This window comes from Chiloscyllium plagiosum, unplaced genomic scaffold (genome assembly GCF_037043375.1).
Source record: "Chiloscyllium plagiosum isolate Xiang-an unplaced genomic scaffold, Cpla_swu_hap1 HiC_scaffold_2, whole genome shotgun sequence".
Lineage (NCBI taxonomy): Eukaryota > Metazoa > Chordata > Chondrichthyes > Orectolobiformes > Hemiscylliidae > Chiloscyllium > Chiloscyllium plagiosum.
Genome location: NW_028270140.1, coordinates 106,524,907 through 106,538,853, shown reverse-complemented (window position 1 = coordinate 106,538,853; position 13,947 = coordinate 106,524,907). Strand labels below are relative to the sequence as shown.

The window sequence follows — 13,947 nt, the reverse complement described above, 5'->3', positions numbered from 1 at the left end:
TTATTATTAACCAATTGCAAACCATGATGTGCTTATCAATTTATATTGTGTTTTTCTTTCATGTCAAACAACTTGTGTTGTTATCAATTAGATTTAAAGAAAAATTTAGGTCTTGCACAAAATGGTAAATACATGAATATAAATCCTCATTTTAAATGCAGAATGTATTGATGAGCCTATTACAGGATGGTTGTGTAATTTAATTTTTAAATGTGTAACCCACTCTGTTTGCTGTTGTCGGTTGTGATGCAATTTCTAGGAAATATGTCATGACTTGTTTAAAAACTAATAACAATCTTTGACAATCAGGTTATGACTGGCTCAAATTCTGCAGATGAAGACATCAATCCAGCTAGAGGCAATATTATTCTTCCTCCTGGGAAAGCAGCACTAGTTTATAACCTTTTCATTGTTGATGACCAGGTGAGAAAAAGTAGTTCTGAAGAATGCAAACTGTAGATGTTCTCTACTGAGTGAAACACTTTTCAGCCACATATTATGAAGAATGAGGTCCCCAAGAATGCATTAAACACATTCTACCATGTAGGTGTGTGTGTTGTGTGTGTGTGTTTGGAGGGTGTGAGGAGGGGGAGTGGAATTGTAGTGGGGATTGTTGGAGGGGTTGGGAGCAGGAGTAGGATGGGGGTGGTAGAGATGTTGGGGAGTGAGGAAGAGAATTATAGTCAAGCTGCTCCTATAATTTTTCTTTCATTTCAATTTTTAAGGAAATGAAATCATGTTTTAACAAATCGCTTTTAAGTTTCTCTGAAAGCAAAGCTTGACCATCTTCATTTCAATGCAAAATGTTTGCTGGCAGAGGATTAGTGCTGGTTCTAAGTTTTAGAGTGCAAAGATCCATGAGTTATTGTCTTGAAGTTAAATGGAGTAAGACAGAGAGAGAAAGGGGAGGTGTATGAAGTGGATGGTGCAGATATGCCAGGGTTCTGCTTTTTCTTCAGTGTTTGGTATTTGTAGAAGATTTAAATGAGATCGGGCACGTGAGGGCTTCTCAAATGCTGATCTTCTAGTGGATACCATTGCTGCCCATCTCAACCTGATATATCTGCATTTAAATCAGTCTTCTATAGAGTCATAGAGTCAGAGAGATGTACAGCATGGAAACAGACCCTTCAATCCAACTCGTCCATGCCGACCAGTTATTCCAACCCAATCTAGTCCCACCTGCCAGCAAAACCCTCTAAACCCTTCCTATTCATATACCCATCCAGATGCCTTTTAAATGTTGCAATTGTACTAGCCTCCGCCACCTCCTCTGGCAGCTCATTTCATACACATACCACCCTCTGCGTGAAAAAGTTGCCCCTTAGGTCTCTTTTATATCTTGCCCCTCTCATCCTAAACATAAGCCCTCTAGTTCTGGACTCCCCCACTTCAGGGAAGAGACTTTGTCTATTTATCCTATCCATGCCTCTCATGGTTTTAAAAACCTCCATAAGGTCACCCCTCAGCCTCCTACGCTCCAGGGAAAACAGCCCTGGCCTGTTCAACCTCTCCCTATAGCTCAAATCCTCCAACCCTGGCAACATCCTTGTAAATCAATTCTGAACCCTTTCAAGTTTCATAACATCCTTCCAATTTGAAGGAGACCAGAATTGCACGCAATATTCCAAAAGTGGCCCAACCAATGTTCTATACAGCCGCAACCATGACTTCCTAACTCCTGCACTAAGTACTCTGACTAATAAAGGAAACATTCCAAATACCTTCTTCACTATCCTACCTACCTGCAACTCCACTTTCAGGGAGCTATGGAACTGCACTCCAAGGTCTCTTTGATTAAGACATTTCTCTTTTTCCAGATTCCTGAAAATGATGAGATTTTCACTGTGGAACTGTTAAGTGTTGAAGGTGGAGCTGAAATCAATGATACACAAAGCAGCGTTCAACTTAAAATCAACAAAAATGACAGTCCAGTGCATTTAGCACAAGCCATGTACACTGTATCAGAAACAGCCGATGTGATCACCATACCAGTCATTCGTGGGAAGGATCAAGAAGGAAAAATAATTGGTTCTGATGATGCTCTGGTTTCTATTAATTATGAGACAGTAACTGGCAACAGTTCAGCCAGTGCATTGCTACAATCTGATTTTATTGATCTCCAACCAAACAGAACTATTATTTTTCCACCTTATGTTTATGAAGTTCTTCTGAAATTTCAGATTATCAATGATACTATTCCTGAAATTGCAGAGTCATTTCAGGTTGTATTACTTGAAGATACTATAAAGGGTGATGCTGTACTGCTGACTCCCAATACAGTTCAGATTATTATTGAGCCAAATGATACACCTCATGGTGTTCTGTCCATTAGCAGTAATTTTCCAGGGCAAAAAGTTGTTTTCAATGAAGACATGACTACAAGGTAAGGCTTACTATATTTCTGCTCTACAGTTTGTATTATGATGTTTATTGATGATTTTTGGCTTGCTTCAGCAATTTTGCATGCTTTTCATGTTTAGTAATAGCAGCGTATTTGGCATAGCTATGATCAGTGACTTAAATCTTTCTCTTAGTGATGCAGTTTTCTAAATTATAAATACAAAGCTATTAAGATTCCTTACACAAATGTTAGAAATGATTTAATATATTTTAGTATCTGATGTCGGTACCTGATGTCACGTTATACATTTACATAATTGGATCCTACAGAAGAATGAAATATTTATCAGTTTTTCTGGAATTTTCTTCTGTTGCTATCTTGTTCTCATAAGTAAGCTACTTAGAATTTGGAATTATCTTTGTTCTATGAAATGCAATGAGAGTATGAGTTCAATAGAAATGTAAATAGAACACAAGGGTGTATAAAGGCCAGTCCAGAAAAGGATCTTGGTGTGTCTTTTGAAGTTGTGGAAGGAGACGTCAAAGTAATGATGATGAAGGAGGAAATTGTAGAAGGCAGGGTCCAGCTGACAGAAGGATAAACTACCGGTAGTGGAACTGGGGAATTGAAATGTGCTGGAGCTGAAAGACAAAGAATTAACCTGTTTTTGGCAATGTAGTGCAAGAGAATATCACTAAATTAGTTTACAATATCTATGTTAAGCACAGCAAAAGATGGCTTAATGGTGGTAGAAGAGGCAGCTTTTCTCTTAAGAATGACTGACTGGGATAGTAAAGGATGAGGAGTTTGATGGATAGGCCAGGAATCAAGATAGGATTGAAGTAGTCACTTTGAGACCATGGGAATTATAAGAATTAAAACATAGCCAAGGAGGTAGGGAACATAGGGGCTAGCAAATGAGGCAATTGTAACAATGGTGATTGTAATGGAAAAGCAGAGAAGATCTGTGACAAATATCAACAATGATATCAAAGAGTATGGAAGCCTGTCAGAGATAGAAAGGTTGGAGAGTGGTTGAGAATTAACATGGGATTCAGAGACATTGAGTTGTGTGCAGAAATAGTGAAGTTTTGAAATCTGTCTAGATTTTGAAGTTAATATGTGGTCACATCATTCTTTTATTATATACATGAGATAAATTATTTTTTGACAGAAGTAATTAAAACTGTACATGGCTAATGTTATTTTGGATCTAGATCTAAACTACTAAATTACATACAAATAACTGTTTAAGAAACTGTAGTCATTAGAACCAGTGCACCTTGTTGACTCCGTGGTATTTGATTAGGGTTATTAATCAAGAAAGCCCTAGCTGACCAATATATGCAGCAGATTAGATTCTCCTCAGTTTGGGGACTGACTCTGGCCTGCATGGCCACAGCTTGTGTACTGTGCATAAGTAAATAAAGGGTGACTTGGTGACAGGATACTGGCCTCTGTGCAGTTACTTCAGAAACTTTACAGAGAGAGACAGATACAAATCCAATTATTGCCATAGTGTTCATCTATTCATGTAGCAATCTATACCTGGATATTCTGTTTGCAGATTTGATGGAATTACCATTGTAAGAAATGGTGGGACTCATGGTAATGTTTCGGTGAACTGGCTGATTTCGAGGAACAGTAGTGATTTTTCTGCCATCACCGCAGACCTCATGCCAATTTCAGGAACACTAAGCCTTCTGGAAGGACAGATGCTGGCCACAGTGACCCTCACCATCATTAATGATAATTTCCCTGAGGAAGCAGAGGCTTACCTTTTCCAACTGTTGAACAATACTGTAAAGGGAGGAGCAGAATTAGATGAACCCACGCAAGTATGTTTCTTAAAACTACTGTTCAGATATGTAGTTTTCTTCACTACACTCCTAAAATTTTATAAAGCTACTTTACATAATATTTTGATGACTGGTAGATGCTGTAAGTTAAACTAGATATGGAAACAAGAATTTGCATTTATAAAGCAGCTTTCACAATGTCAGTTTATCCGAAGGCTCTTCACTACTCTGGTGTACGATAGAAATTTAGCTACTGTTCCAAAGAGCTACGTGAATAAATAATCTGTTTTAATTAGGTTGGATGAGGAATAAATATTGGCCAGGACAACAGTCGAGTTTGTCTGTTTCACTTCACATTGTCTCATCGGATCTTTCAGAGCCTCCTGAGGAGTCAGATTGAGCCATGGTTTAATGCCTCATCTGAGGGATGACACATCTGACAGTACAGTTCTTCATTGGAGTGACAATCTTAATTAATTTCTTTATGGATTATGTCTGATTGTAAAATTCAAACCTGAAAGTATGAACTGGATGACATGTTGTATGAAATTTTTAAGTCTTTTGATTTGTATTTTCTTGGAAAAATCCAATTTCGAGCTTTTTCTCCCAGGGGCAGAATGCTCAAGAGCCAGTTATTTATTTATTTTTAGTGTCATCATTGGGTATATTACTCTTCAAGAAAACTTTCCCATAACGAAGACGCATTTCAGTATTGGGATATTTCTTTAAGTTCTGCAAATCTGTGTCCAATTTTACAGTTGTATAGATTCAAACCTTTTCTTGAAACAACATCAGTTGCATCTTTAAATTACTAGAGTAGACCAAAGATAAAAATAAGGCTGTTCATACTTCTTGTTTTTCTCTTGTTTAGATTATTTTCTATATTCAGGACAGTGATGATGTCTATGGCTTAATTAAATTCCATTCTATGGATGAACAGAAGATAGAGAGTAGTCCTACTGGGCGGTTTTTATCATTGAGTTTTGCCAGACACAATGGAACTATAGGGATTGTGAAGTTAAACTACACAGTATTGTACATCCCTGCTGGTGTTATGGATCTTTCTAAAGCAAAGGATGATATACTTAATGTTTCTACCAAAAACAGCATTATCTTCATGGCAGGGCAATCACAGATACGCATCAAACTTCCAATAAGAAATGACGCATTCCTTCAAAATGGAGCACGTTTCTTTGTGCAGGTATGTCAATACAGTTTATGCAACAGAGATATAATATAAATTGTCAATGCAATTTTGCACACCAATCATAAATTTTAGATTATCTCTATCAGTGATATTGAACTGTCTTTAGTAAAACATTATTCACAATTCAGTTCCCTTGAGACTGCATTTATTCAGTTGCTATTAATCTTGTCATATTTAACTGAAATATTTTTAATGCGATCATTTTATGGCATACTTTGGAGGCAATAATGCATCAGCTTTAAGTGAAAATAGGAGGGTTCTAACTGAATGTGGCTACCGTTCTTGAATTATCAAAATATTGATGTTTGCAAGCAAGGAGTTCAAAGTTTTTTTCTGTTTTTCAAATAGTGCTTGTATTTTATTTGTATTGTTCTAAAGAAATGAGGTTAAACAGATTAATTTTTCTCAGTGACTTTCACTAGGCCTCCCTTTTGATACCATGTCACTCAATTGGGCACAGAGTGTGGTGAGTGTGGGACATTCTCTATTTTGCTGTGGGATTTTCTGGGTGGACTCCCTTCATGTTGATTCCTGCCATTCAGTGCTAGCTGAAACCAGAGAGGGCAGGAAAAAGTCCTTAGGTAGGTATAAAGAATCTCAGTTAGCAGTTTCCCCATCCCATACCCTTGTACCTGATCATACAGTGTCCCCTTGTTCCAAAACCATTTCCTTGGTGACGGGGACCTTGGGGAATGGCATTAAATTCTGCCTGATATGCATTTAGATCATAATATCTTGGAGCAGCAGTAGACCATTCAGACCTCCTAGACGACTTAAGGCAACTTAATTGTTGCCTTTCAGATATGTTATGCTTTATCTGATTGTGTCCTCATTAGCAGTTTCCGGTGAGTCCCAGATAACCCTGGACTCCCTTGTCAATCAAAAGTTTCTTTAACATGGCATCAAATATGACCAAAAACCCAGTCTCCTCTTCTCTGGCAAAGAGAGTTGTAAATGCCAGTGCCCTAATTTCATCCCGAAATTCCCTTGTCGGCCATGGTCAGGCTATCTTTCCTGTTTTCCTTTTATGCCGTTGGGAAAGGAAGAGTTGTTGCAGTTCCTCTGCATACTCTTTAAACGTTTTCCACCACCTATCCACTGTCATCTCTTTAAGTAAGGTTCCTCAATTTATCATTGTCAGTTCACACTTCATACTATTGTAGTTCCTTCAATTTAGATTTAGGATCCTAGTCTCAGAACCAATTGTAAGTCTGCATTTTAATTATGAATTCTGTCATCATAGTTACTCTTCCCCAAGGGGCCTCACACAGCTGGGTTGCCAGATATTCCTTTCTTAATACACAATGCTTAGTCTAAAATGGCCTGACCTGCAGATGATAGAGTCTGCTGGTCTGTAGATTGATACATATAGGTGAATGCACCCTTCAAACTATTCTCAGATTTTTTTTTTAATCTTCCTGGCCATGTTGCCTGGACTTCAAGATTTTGAGAGCAAATTACGTACTCAAAATTAAAAAGACCAAGAGCAATGATGCCATATCATCAGACCATTGCTGAAGCTTCTCTGCTTCTTCCTGTGCCGCTGAAGTCATGGAAAATCATGTAGAAGTTACTGATTTGTAACATTTTGTGGTACTCCCACAGCCATCATACTATTTGAGGTATTGCCTGGGAAATGCCTTTGTTTCTCTGTTTTTTTCCTGAGGAAGATGCAAGGGACTAATTGAGGAAAAGAGCTGCAGGTTCTCCATGCCTATCTGTTCAGGGCACAGCTTGCTGCATTAGGCCTCTGAAACATTCTTCAAAGATTTTCACGCCTATGCAATCATAAAAAAATGACAGTTGCCCATGTCTGTCCCTCTAAAAAATGGTAGACATGCATTTTCTGCAACATGCACATCCCTGATCCAAATGCGTGAATTTCTAATCAAACGCTTCAAGTGTTTTAATGTCCGTTTTCCTATGTCTGTTGGCAGTCAAACTGAAGAGAAAATCCAGGCTTGTGTAGCATTTGATTTACTATTTGAGAACACTCAAGAATTCTGTTGTTAATAGACAATAGACAATAGTTGCAGGAGTAGGCCATTCTGCCCTTCGAGCCTGCACCACTATTCAATATGATCATGGCTGATCATCCTTAATCAGTATCCTGTTCCTGCCTTATCTCCATAACCCTTGATTCCACAATCCTTGAGAGCTCTATCCAACTCTTTTTTAAATGAATCCAGAGACTGGGCCTCCACTGCCCTCTGGGGCAGAGCATTCCACACAGCCACCACTCTCTGGGTGAAGAAGTTTCTCCTCATCTCTGTCCTAAACGGTCTACCCCGTATTTTTAAGCTGTGTCCTCTGGTTCGGCACTCACCCATCAGTGGAAACATGTTTCCTGCCTCCAGAATGTCCAATCCTTTAATAATCTTATCTGTCTCAATCATATCCCCTCTCAGTCTCCTAAACTCAAGGATATACAAGCCCAGTCGCTCCAGTCTTTCAGTGTAAGGTAATCCCACCATTCCAGGAATTGACCTCATGAACCTACGCTGCACTCCCTCAATAGCCAGAATGTCTTTCCTCAAATTTGGAGACCAGAACTGCACACAGTACTCCAGGTGTGATCTCACCAGGGCCCTGTACAGCTGCAGAAGAATCTCTTTGCTTCTATACGCAATCCCTCTTGTTACGAAGGCCAGCATGCGATTAGCCTTCTTCACTACCTGCTGTACCTGCATGCTTACCTTCATTGACTGGTGTACAAGAACACCCAGATCTCTCTGTACTGCCCCTTTACCTAAATTGATTCCATTTAGGTAGTAATCTGCCTTCTTGTTCTTGCCCCCAAAGTGGATAACCATACATTTATCCACATTAAACTGCATCTGCCATGCATCTGACCACTCACCTAACTTGTCCAGGTCACCCTGTAATCTCCTAACATCCTCCTCACATTTCACCCTGCCACCCAGCTTAGTATCATCAGCAAATTTTGCTAATTTTATTACTAATACCATCTTCTATATCATTAACATATATTGTAAAAAGCTGCGGTCCCGGTACTGATCCCTGCGGTACCCCACTGGTCACTGCCTGCCATTCCAAAATGAAGCCGTTTATCACTACTCTTTGTTTCCTATCAGCCAACCAACTTTCAATCCAAGTTAGTACTTTGCCCCCAATACCATGTGCCCTAATTTTGCTCACTAACCTCCTATGTGGGACTTTATCAAAAGTTTTCTGAAAGTCCAGGTACACTACATCTACTGGATCTCCCTCGTCCATCTTCAGAGTTACATCCTCAAAAAATTCCAGAAGATTAGTCAAGCATGATTTCCCCTTCATAAATCCATGCTGACTCTGACCTATCCTGTTACTACTATCCAGATGTGTAGTAATTTCATCCTTTATAATTGACTCCAGCATCTTTCCCACCACTGAGGTCAGACTAACTGGTCTATAATTTCCTGCTTTCTCTCTCTCCCACCTTTCTTAAAAAGTGGTATAACATTAGCCACCCTCCAATCCGCAGGAACTGATCCCGAATCTATCGAACTCTGGAAAATAATCACCAACGCATCCACGATTTCTCGAGCCACCTCCTTCAGTACCTGGGATGTAGACCATCAGGCCCTGGGGACTTATCAACCTTCATACCTAACAGTCTCTCCAACACCAATTCCTGGCAAATATAAATTCCCTTAAGTTCAGGTCCTTCAGCCACTGTTACCTCAGGGAGATTGCTTGTGTCTTCCCCAGTGAACACAGATCTGAAGTACCAATTCAATTCTTCTGCCATTTCTTTGTTCCCCGTAATATATTCCCCTGTTTCTGTCTTCAAGGGCCCAATTATAGTCTTAACTATTTTTTTGCCTTTCACATACCAAAAATAATTTTACTATCCTCCTTTATATTATTGGCCAGTTTACCTTCGTACCTCATTTTTTCTCTGCGTATTTCCTTCTTAGTAATCCTCTGTTGTTCTTTAAAAGCTTCCCAGTCCTCCGTTTTCCCACTTATCTTTGCTATGTTATACTTTTTCTCTTTTAACTTTATATATTTCTTAACTTCCCTCGTCAGCCACGGCCACCCATGCCTCCTCCTAGGATCTTTCTTCCTTTTTGGAATGAACTGATCCTGCAACTTCTGCATTATACCCAGAAATATCTGCCATTGTTCCCCCACTGTCATCCCTGCTAAGGTATTGCACCATTGAACTTTGGCCAGTCCTCCTTCATAGTTCCCTTTATTCAACTGAAATATTGTCACTTCCGATTGTACCCGCTCCCTCTCAAATTGCAGATTGAAGCTTATTGTTTTATGGTCACTACTTCCCAATGGTTCCTTCACTTCGAGGTCCCTGATCAATTCTGGTTCTAATATTGATTCTGCAGAAAGAATTGGTCATTTATACCAGTAGACCACAAATGACTGTTTGAAAGTGCAATCCTTTTACATAAGAAGGGAGGTCAATAGACTGTTGGCTTAAAAAGGAAGAATGCTTGTCCAGAGATTGTGAATTTAAGTTGGAGCTCTGTCTCTAGTTTATCTGAGAGGTGAAATAAGGTGGAATTTTAGAGGCAGTATCTTTTATTAAGAATTACATTTTTGTGAATCTTCTGCAAAAAAAAGTTCAAATTTTAGGTGTTTCTGTAAGAGAAACAATGTTTTAAAATTTCATATTTGAAAACTGCTGATAATGTAAATTGATTTTATAGGAAGAAGCAAAATGTTATTCTGATATAAACGTACATTTATTATTTTGAACTCTGGTTCACTTAGTTCAATTTTTACCTGGGCCGTCAATGCAAGCACAAAACTCACAGGAGAAATTTTAACTTCCAACTCACTTTCATGTTGCAAGTCTATCTTCAATTCAATTCAATTTGTTATTTTCCCAGTTGTGAGAATATTGGACAAGTCAGATCTTTATGATGATTTAGTTTTATGGGCAACATCTTTTAAAAAATAGAATTTATGGAAGAGCAAATAAGCAGCATATTATTTAGGACTAAATTGAAACCCTAAACAGTGATCTATGTTTTGCAAGTTCGCACAAATTAGCTATATTGACTAAATTGGAATACTGAACAGTGAGAGCATGATTCTAAACAATATGTATTGTATATACAACTTAGACCCAGACATTCAGGATTAACATGAGTTAACAGACAACCTGTATCCAAACACTACACTTCAGTCGGTTGATACAGCCAAGGGCAGATCCCCTGTAGTTGCGAATAATACTGTGCTTCATGAAATTTCAGTAATACTCTCTTCCATTCCAAGTGTTCACTTTCCAAGACCAAGGCTTGGAATGACTTCAAAGCGTCTCTGACTCAAACTGTGTCAATGACTGCTCATGTCTTGGTAGTTCAGACTTTTATTCAGAGACTATGTTCCCTAGGACGCCTGAGTCAGCTCCCAGGAAATAATTATTGGCGCAATTACAGCTGTTATCAAATAGCTAGTTTTACCGAGCTGTCTCTGAATTTTTCTAAGCATCGATCTTTCTCAGTTGAATGAAGCAAGTGCTACTCCTTCATCCCACACTCAACTGCACTCAACTACAATTGGTTCCCATCCTTCTTAACTTTTTCCTGTCACAGATATACGAGTCCCTCACACTTCTCTTGAGCTTTAAGAGACTGCTAAAAGCAGTACTTTTGCTGCTTGGAACCACTTCTTTAGAATTTTCCCAGCTCCAAAATGCAATTAATGTCTCCTGACAAATAAACAAATAAATTGAAACCAGAGAACCTTTGTAATCTTCACCACTTCCATGAAAATCTAGCATACTCTGAGCTTTTTAAACCTGACTTTTAGGGTAAGTATCTCTGGTTTACAATGTTTTTCTTTGATTTGTCACACTGAGTTGTATAGCCTGTCAGAGTTCACTGAATACTTTAAAGTATGTTAGCTTTAACAACCAAACTCTCTGGACTGCCATTACTTGAAGTAGTTCAGGCACAATGAGCTGAGTTTTCCCAGCCCCTGATAGACATGGGCAAAGGTGAGTCATTTCGGAAAATATGGTGAGATTGGAAAAATAAGATGGTCAACGTTGAGGGAAAGAAAATTTTTAAAAGGCAATATCTTTTTTGAAAAAAAAAACATTTTTTTGAAACTTCTGCAAAAATGTTTCAATGATGAAATGAGAGTTTTGCGAGTGAGTGGTAAGAAGCTAAATTGCATGAGTTTATATCTCATTATTGCCTGTTCTCACTTTATTTATATGCATTTTGCTATTCTCCCGCACGACATAGAGAAACTGTGATAAGTAAGCATTTTGTTTGCTGAGGGAGGGGATGTCACATTTGTGCAATGTGAAGCCCTTCACATGGCAATAGCATTAAAAAGACATGCATACAGATCAGGTGAAAGTCATGTGTCACCACATAATGTTATATGGGGACCTCACGTAATTTACAACTGTGTCCTTGAAAAGTTCTTGGTCATGAAAAGGAATATCGATCATGTTATTCAGCTACTGCTAATGGCCGTAAAGCTGAAGTAATGTCATGCGGACTGTAAATATTCACATTTCAATGTCCCATAGCCTGAATAAAATGCAGCAGCTGCTTACAGATTATTCTGTTATAATGTGTGTTTCATCACCGCGAATTGCCTATGATGCAATTGATGAATTGTGGTGGTGTTTGGATAATGCCAACTTTCTACTGAACAGGTATAGTGATTTTGTATTAGCGATCCTCTGCAGTGAGATTTTCTACAGCGGTTTTCCATAACGCGATTTTCTGTAGCAGGTGTTTTACAGAATGACCTGTATTTCACACCTTAGACTGCAAAATGTCCATGTCATTATCCCATAGGCAATGCTGCCTTTTTTTGATACAGTGGAGGCTAGGGATGTGAGCGAGAGGTCCTTATTATTGGTGCCACATGTACAGTAGATTGTTGTTTGTGTGTCAAAAGGCTTGGGCAGCAGACGTCTGAATCTGGGTCAGAATATTTAAAGTTTCATGTAGAGGTGTCTGGCCATGTCCCAGTGTTTGGAAGACATTGTTAAAATTTTATTTTGTGTGCGATGCAACTGCTGAATGGTCATATTTACTGAGCAGCTGCTTTGTTTCTGATATTGACCACATAGGCTTCTTGGAAGTAATGGCCATCTCACCTTCACATCAAATTCCAGTTCAGGTCATGTTTTGGGGTTCTTTCCAGTACCATGCAAACAAAGGATGACTCTTAATGCTTGGACTCTCTCCTCCAGCCAACTGGAGGATGATGATGATGATGATGATGCATGAGAGGTGCAGTATTGTGCTAAGTTAAGAACACGATTAAGTTCATCAGACAGAACAGCACCTACAGCATTCTGCAGTGCTAAACAGCACAGACAGGATTTCTTTGTGAAGCCTTTTCTTGAGGACTGACTTGCGCAAAGTCTTTTTTCATTAACTGTAAATATTATGTCACTGTTGGGGCTAGCATCCTTTATATAATCCCACCTGCCAGTGCAGATTAAGAGACTTGATCTTTCTGTACAATTCATGGTGTTGAATAAAAATTAAGGTTACAAAATGTCGAAGCCTTCACAACATCCGATGTTTCCTGATTCAATCATGGCTCTGTTCCATATGAGTGCTCTGAATCGGATAGCCATCAGTCAGACAGGGTTGGAACATCATATGATTCAAAGAGCGGCTAGCCCCTTTCCCTTCATTCTTGTAAATGATATTCACTCCCAGAGGTGATGATGAAAATATGTCGACAAATGTGGTAATGTACATACAATAAAGTCTCACCTATGCCACCTATGTGTCCTCATAAGGGCTTCCACTAGGTCCAGTTATAGTCATAGATTCACAGAGATGTACAGCACAGAAACCGACCCTCCGGTCCAACTCGTCAGTGCCGACCAGATATCCCAACCTAATCTAATCTCACTTGGCCCATATCCCCCTAAACCCTTCCGATTCATATACCCATCCAGTTGCCTTTCAAATGTTGTAATTATACTCACTTCCACTACGTCCTCTAACAACTCATTCCATACATGCACTACCTTCTGCTTGAAAAAGTTGTCCCTCAGATCCCTTTTATATCTTTCACCTCTCACTCTAAACCTATCACTCTAGTTCTGGACTCCCCCACCCCAGGGAATAGACTTTGTCTATTTATCCTATCTATGCCCCTCATATTTTATAAACGTCTATAAGGTCACCCCTCAGGTTCCAAAGCTCCAGGGAAAATCACCTCAGCCTGTTCAGCCTCTCCCTATAGCTCAAATCGTCCAACCCTGGCAAAATCTTTGTAAGTCTTTTCTGAACCCTTTCAAGTTTCAGAACATCCTTCCTATAGGAAGGAGACCAGAATTGCATGCAATATTCCAACAGTGGCCTTACCAATGTCCTGTACAGCTGCAACATGACCTCCTAACACCTCTACTCAGTGCTCTGACCAATAAGAGAAAATATACCAAACGCCTTCTTCACTATCCTATCGACCTGCGACTCCACTTTCAAGGAGCTATGAACCTGCTCTCCAAGTCTCTTTGTTCAGCGATGCTCCCTCGGACTTTAACATTAAATGTATAAGTCCTGCCAGATTTGCTTTGTTGGGGTTCACAGCTGGAATGGAGGAAGTTTGCCATATAAGTGGAGACAATTGGTCTTGGAGTT

General features: G+C 39.2%; 1 protein-coding gene across 2 annotated transcripts in view; it reads left to right on the top strand.

The window, feature by feature from the left end:
- The window catches only part of adgrv1 (adhesion G protein-coupled receptor V1), a 571,861-nt gene that overhangs the window by 39,748 nt on the left and 518,166 nt on the right, over positions 1–13,947 (top strand). For both annotated transcript variants that reach the window (XM_043709113.2, XM_043709105.2), the window contains exons 6-9: positions 310–423; positions 1,821–2,386; positions 3,912–4,182; positions 5,015–5,344. In XM_043709113.2, coding sequence (XP_043565048.2) covers positions 310–423; positions 1,821–2,386; positions 3,912–4,182; positions 5,015–5,344 — 1,281 coding nt within the window. The remainder of the gene's footprint in view (positions 1–309; positions 424–1,820; positions 2,387–3,911; positions 4,183–5,014; positions 5,345–13,947) is intronic.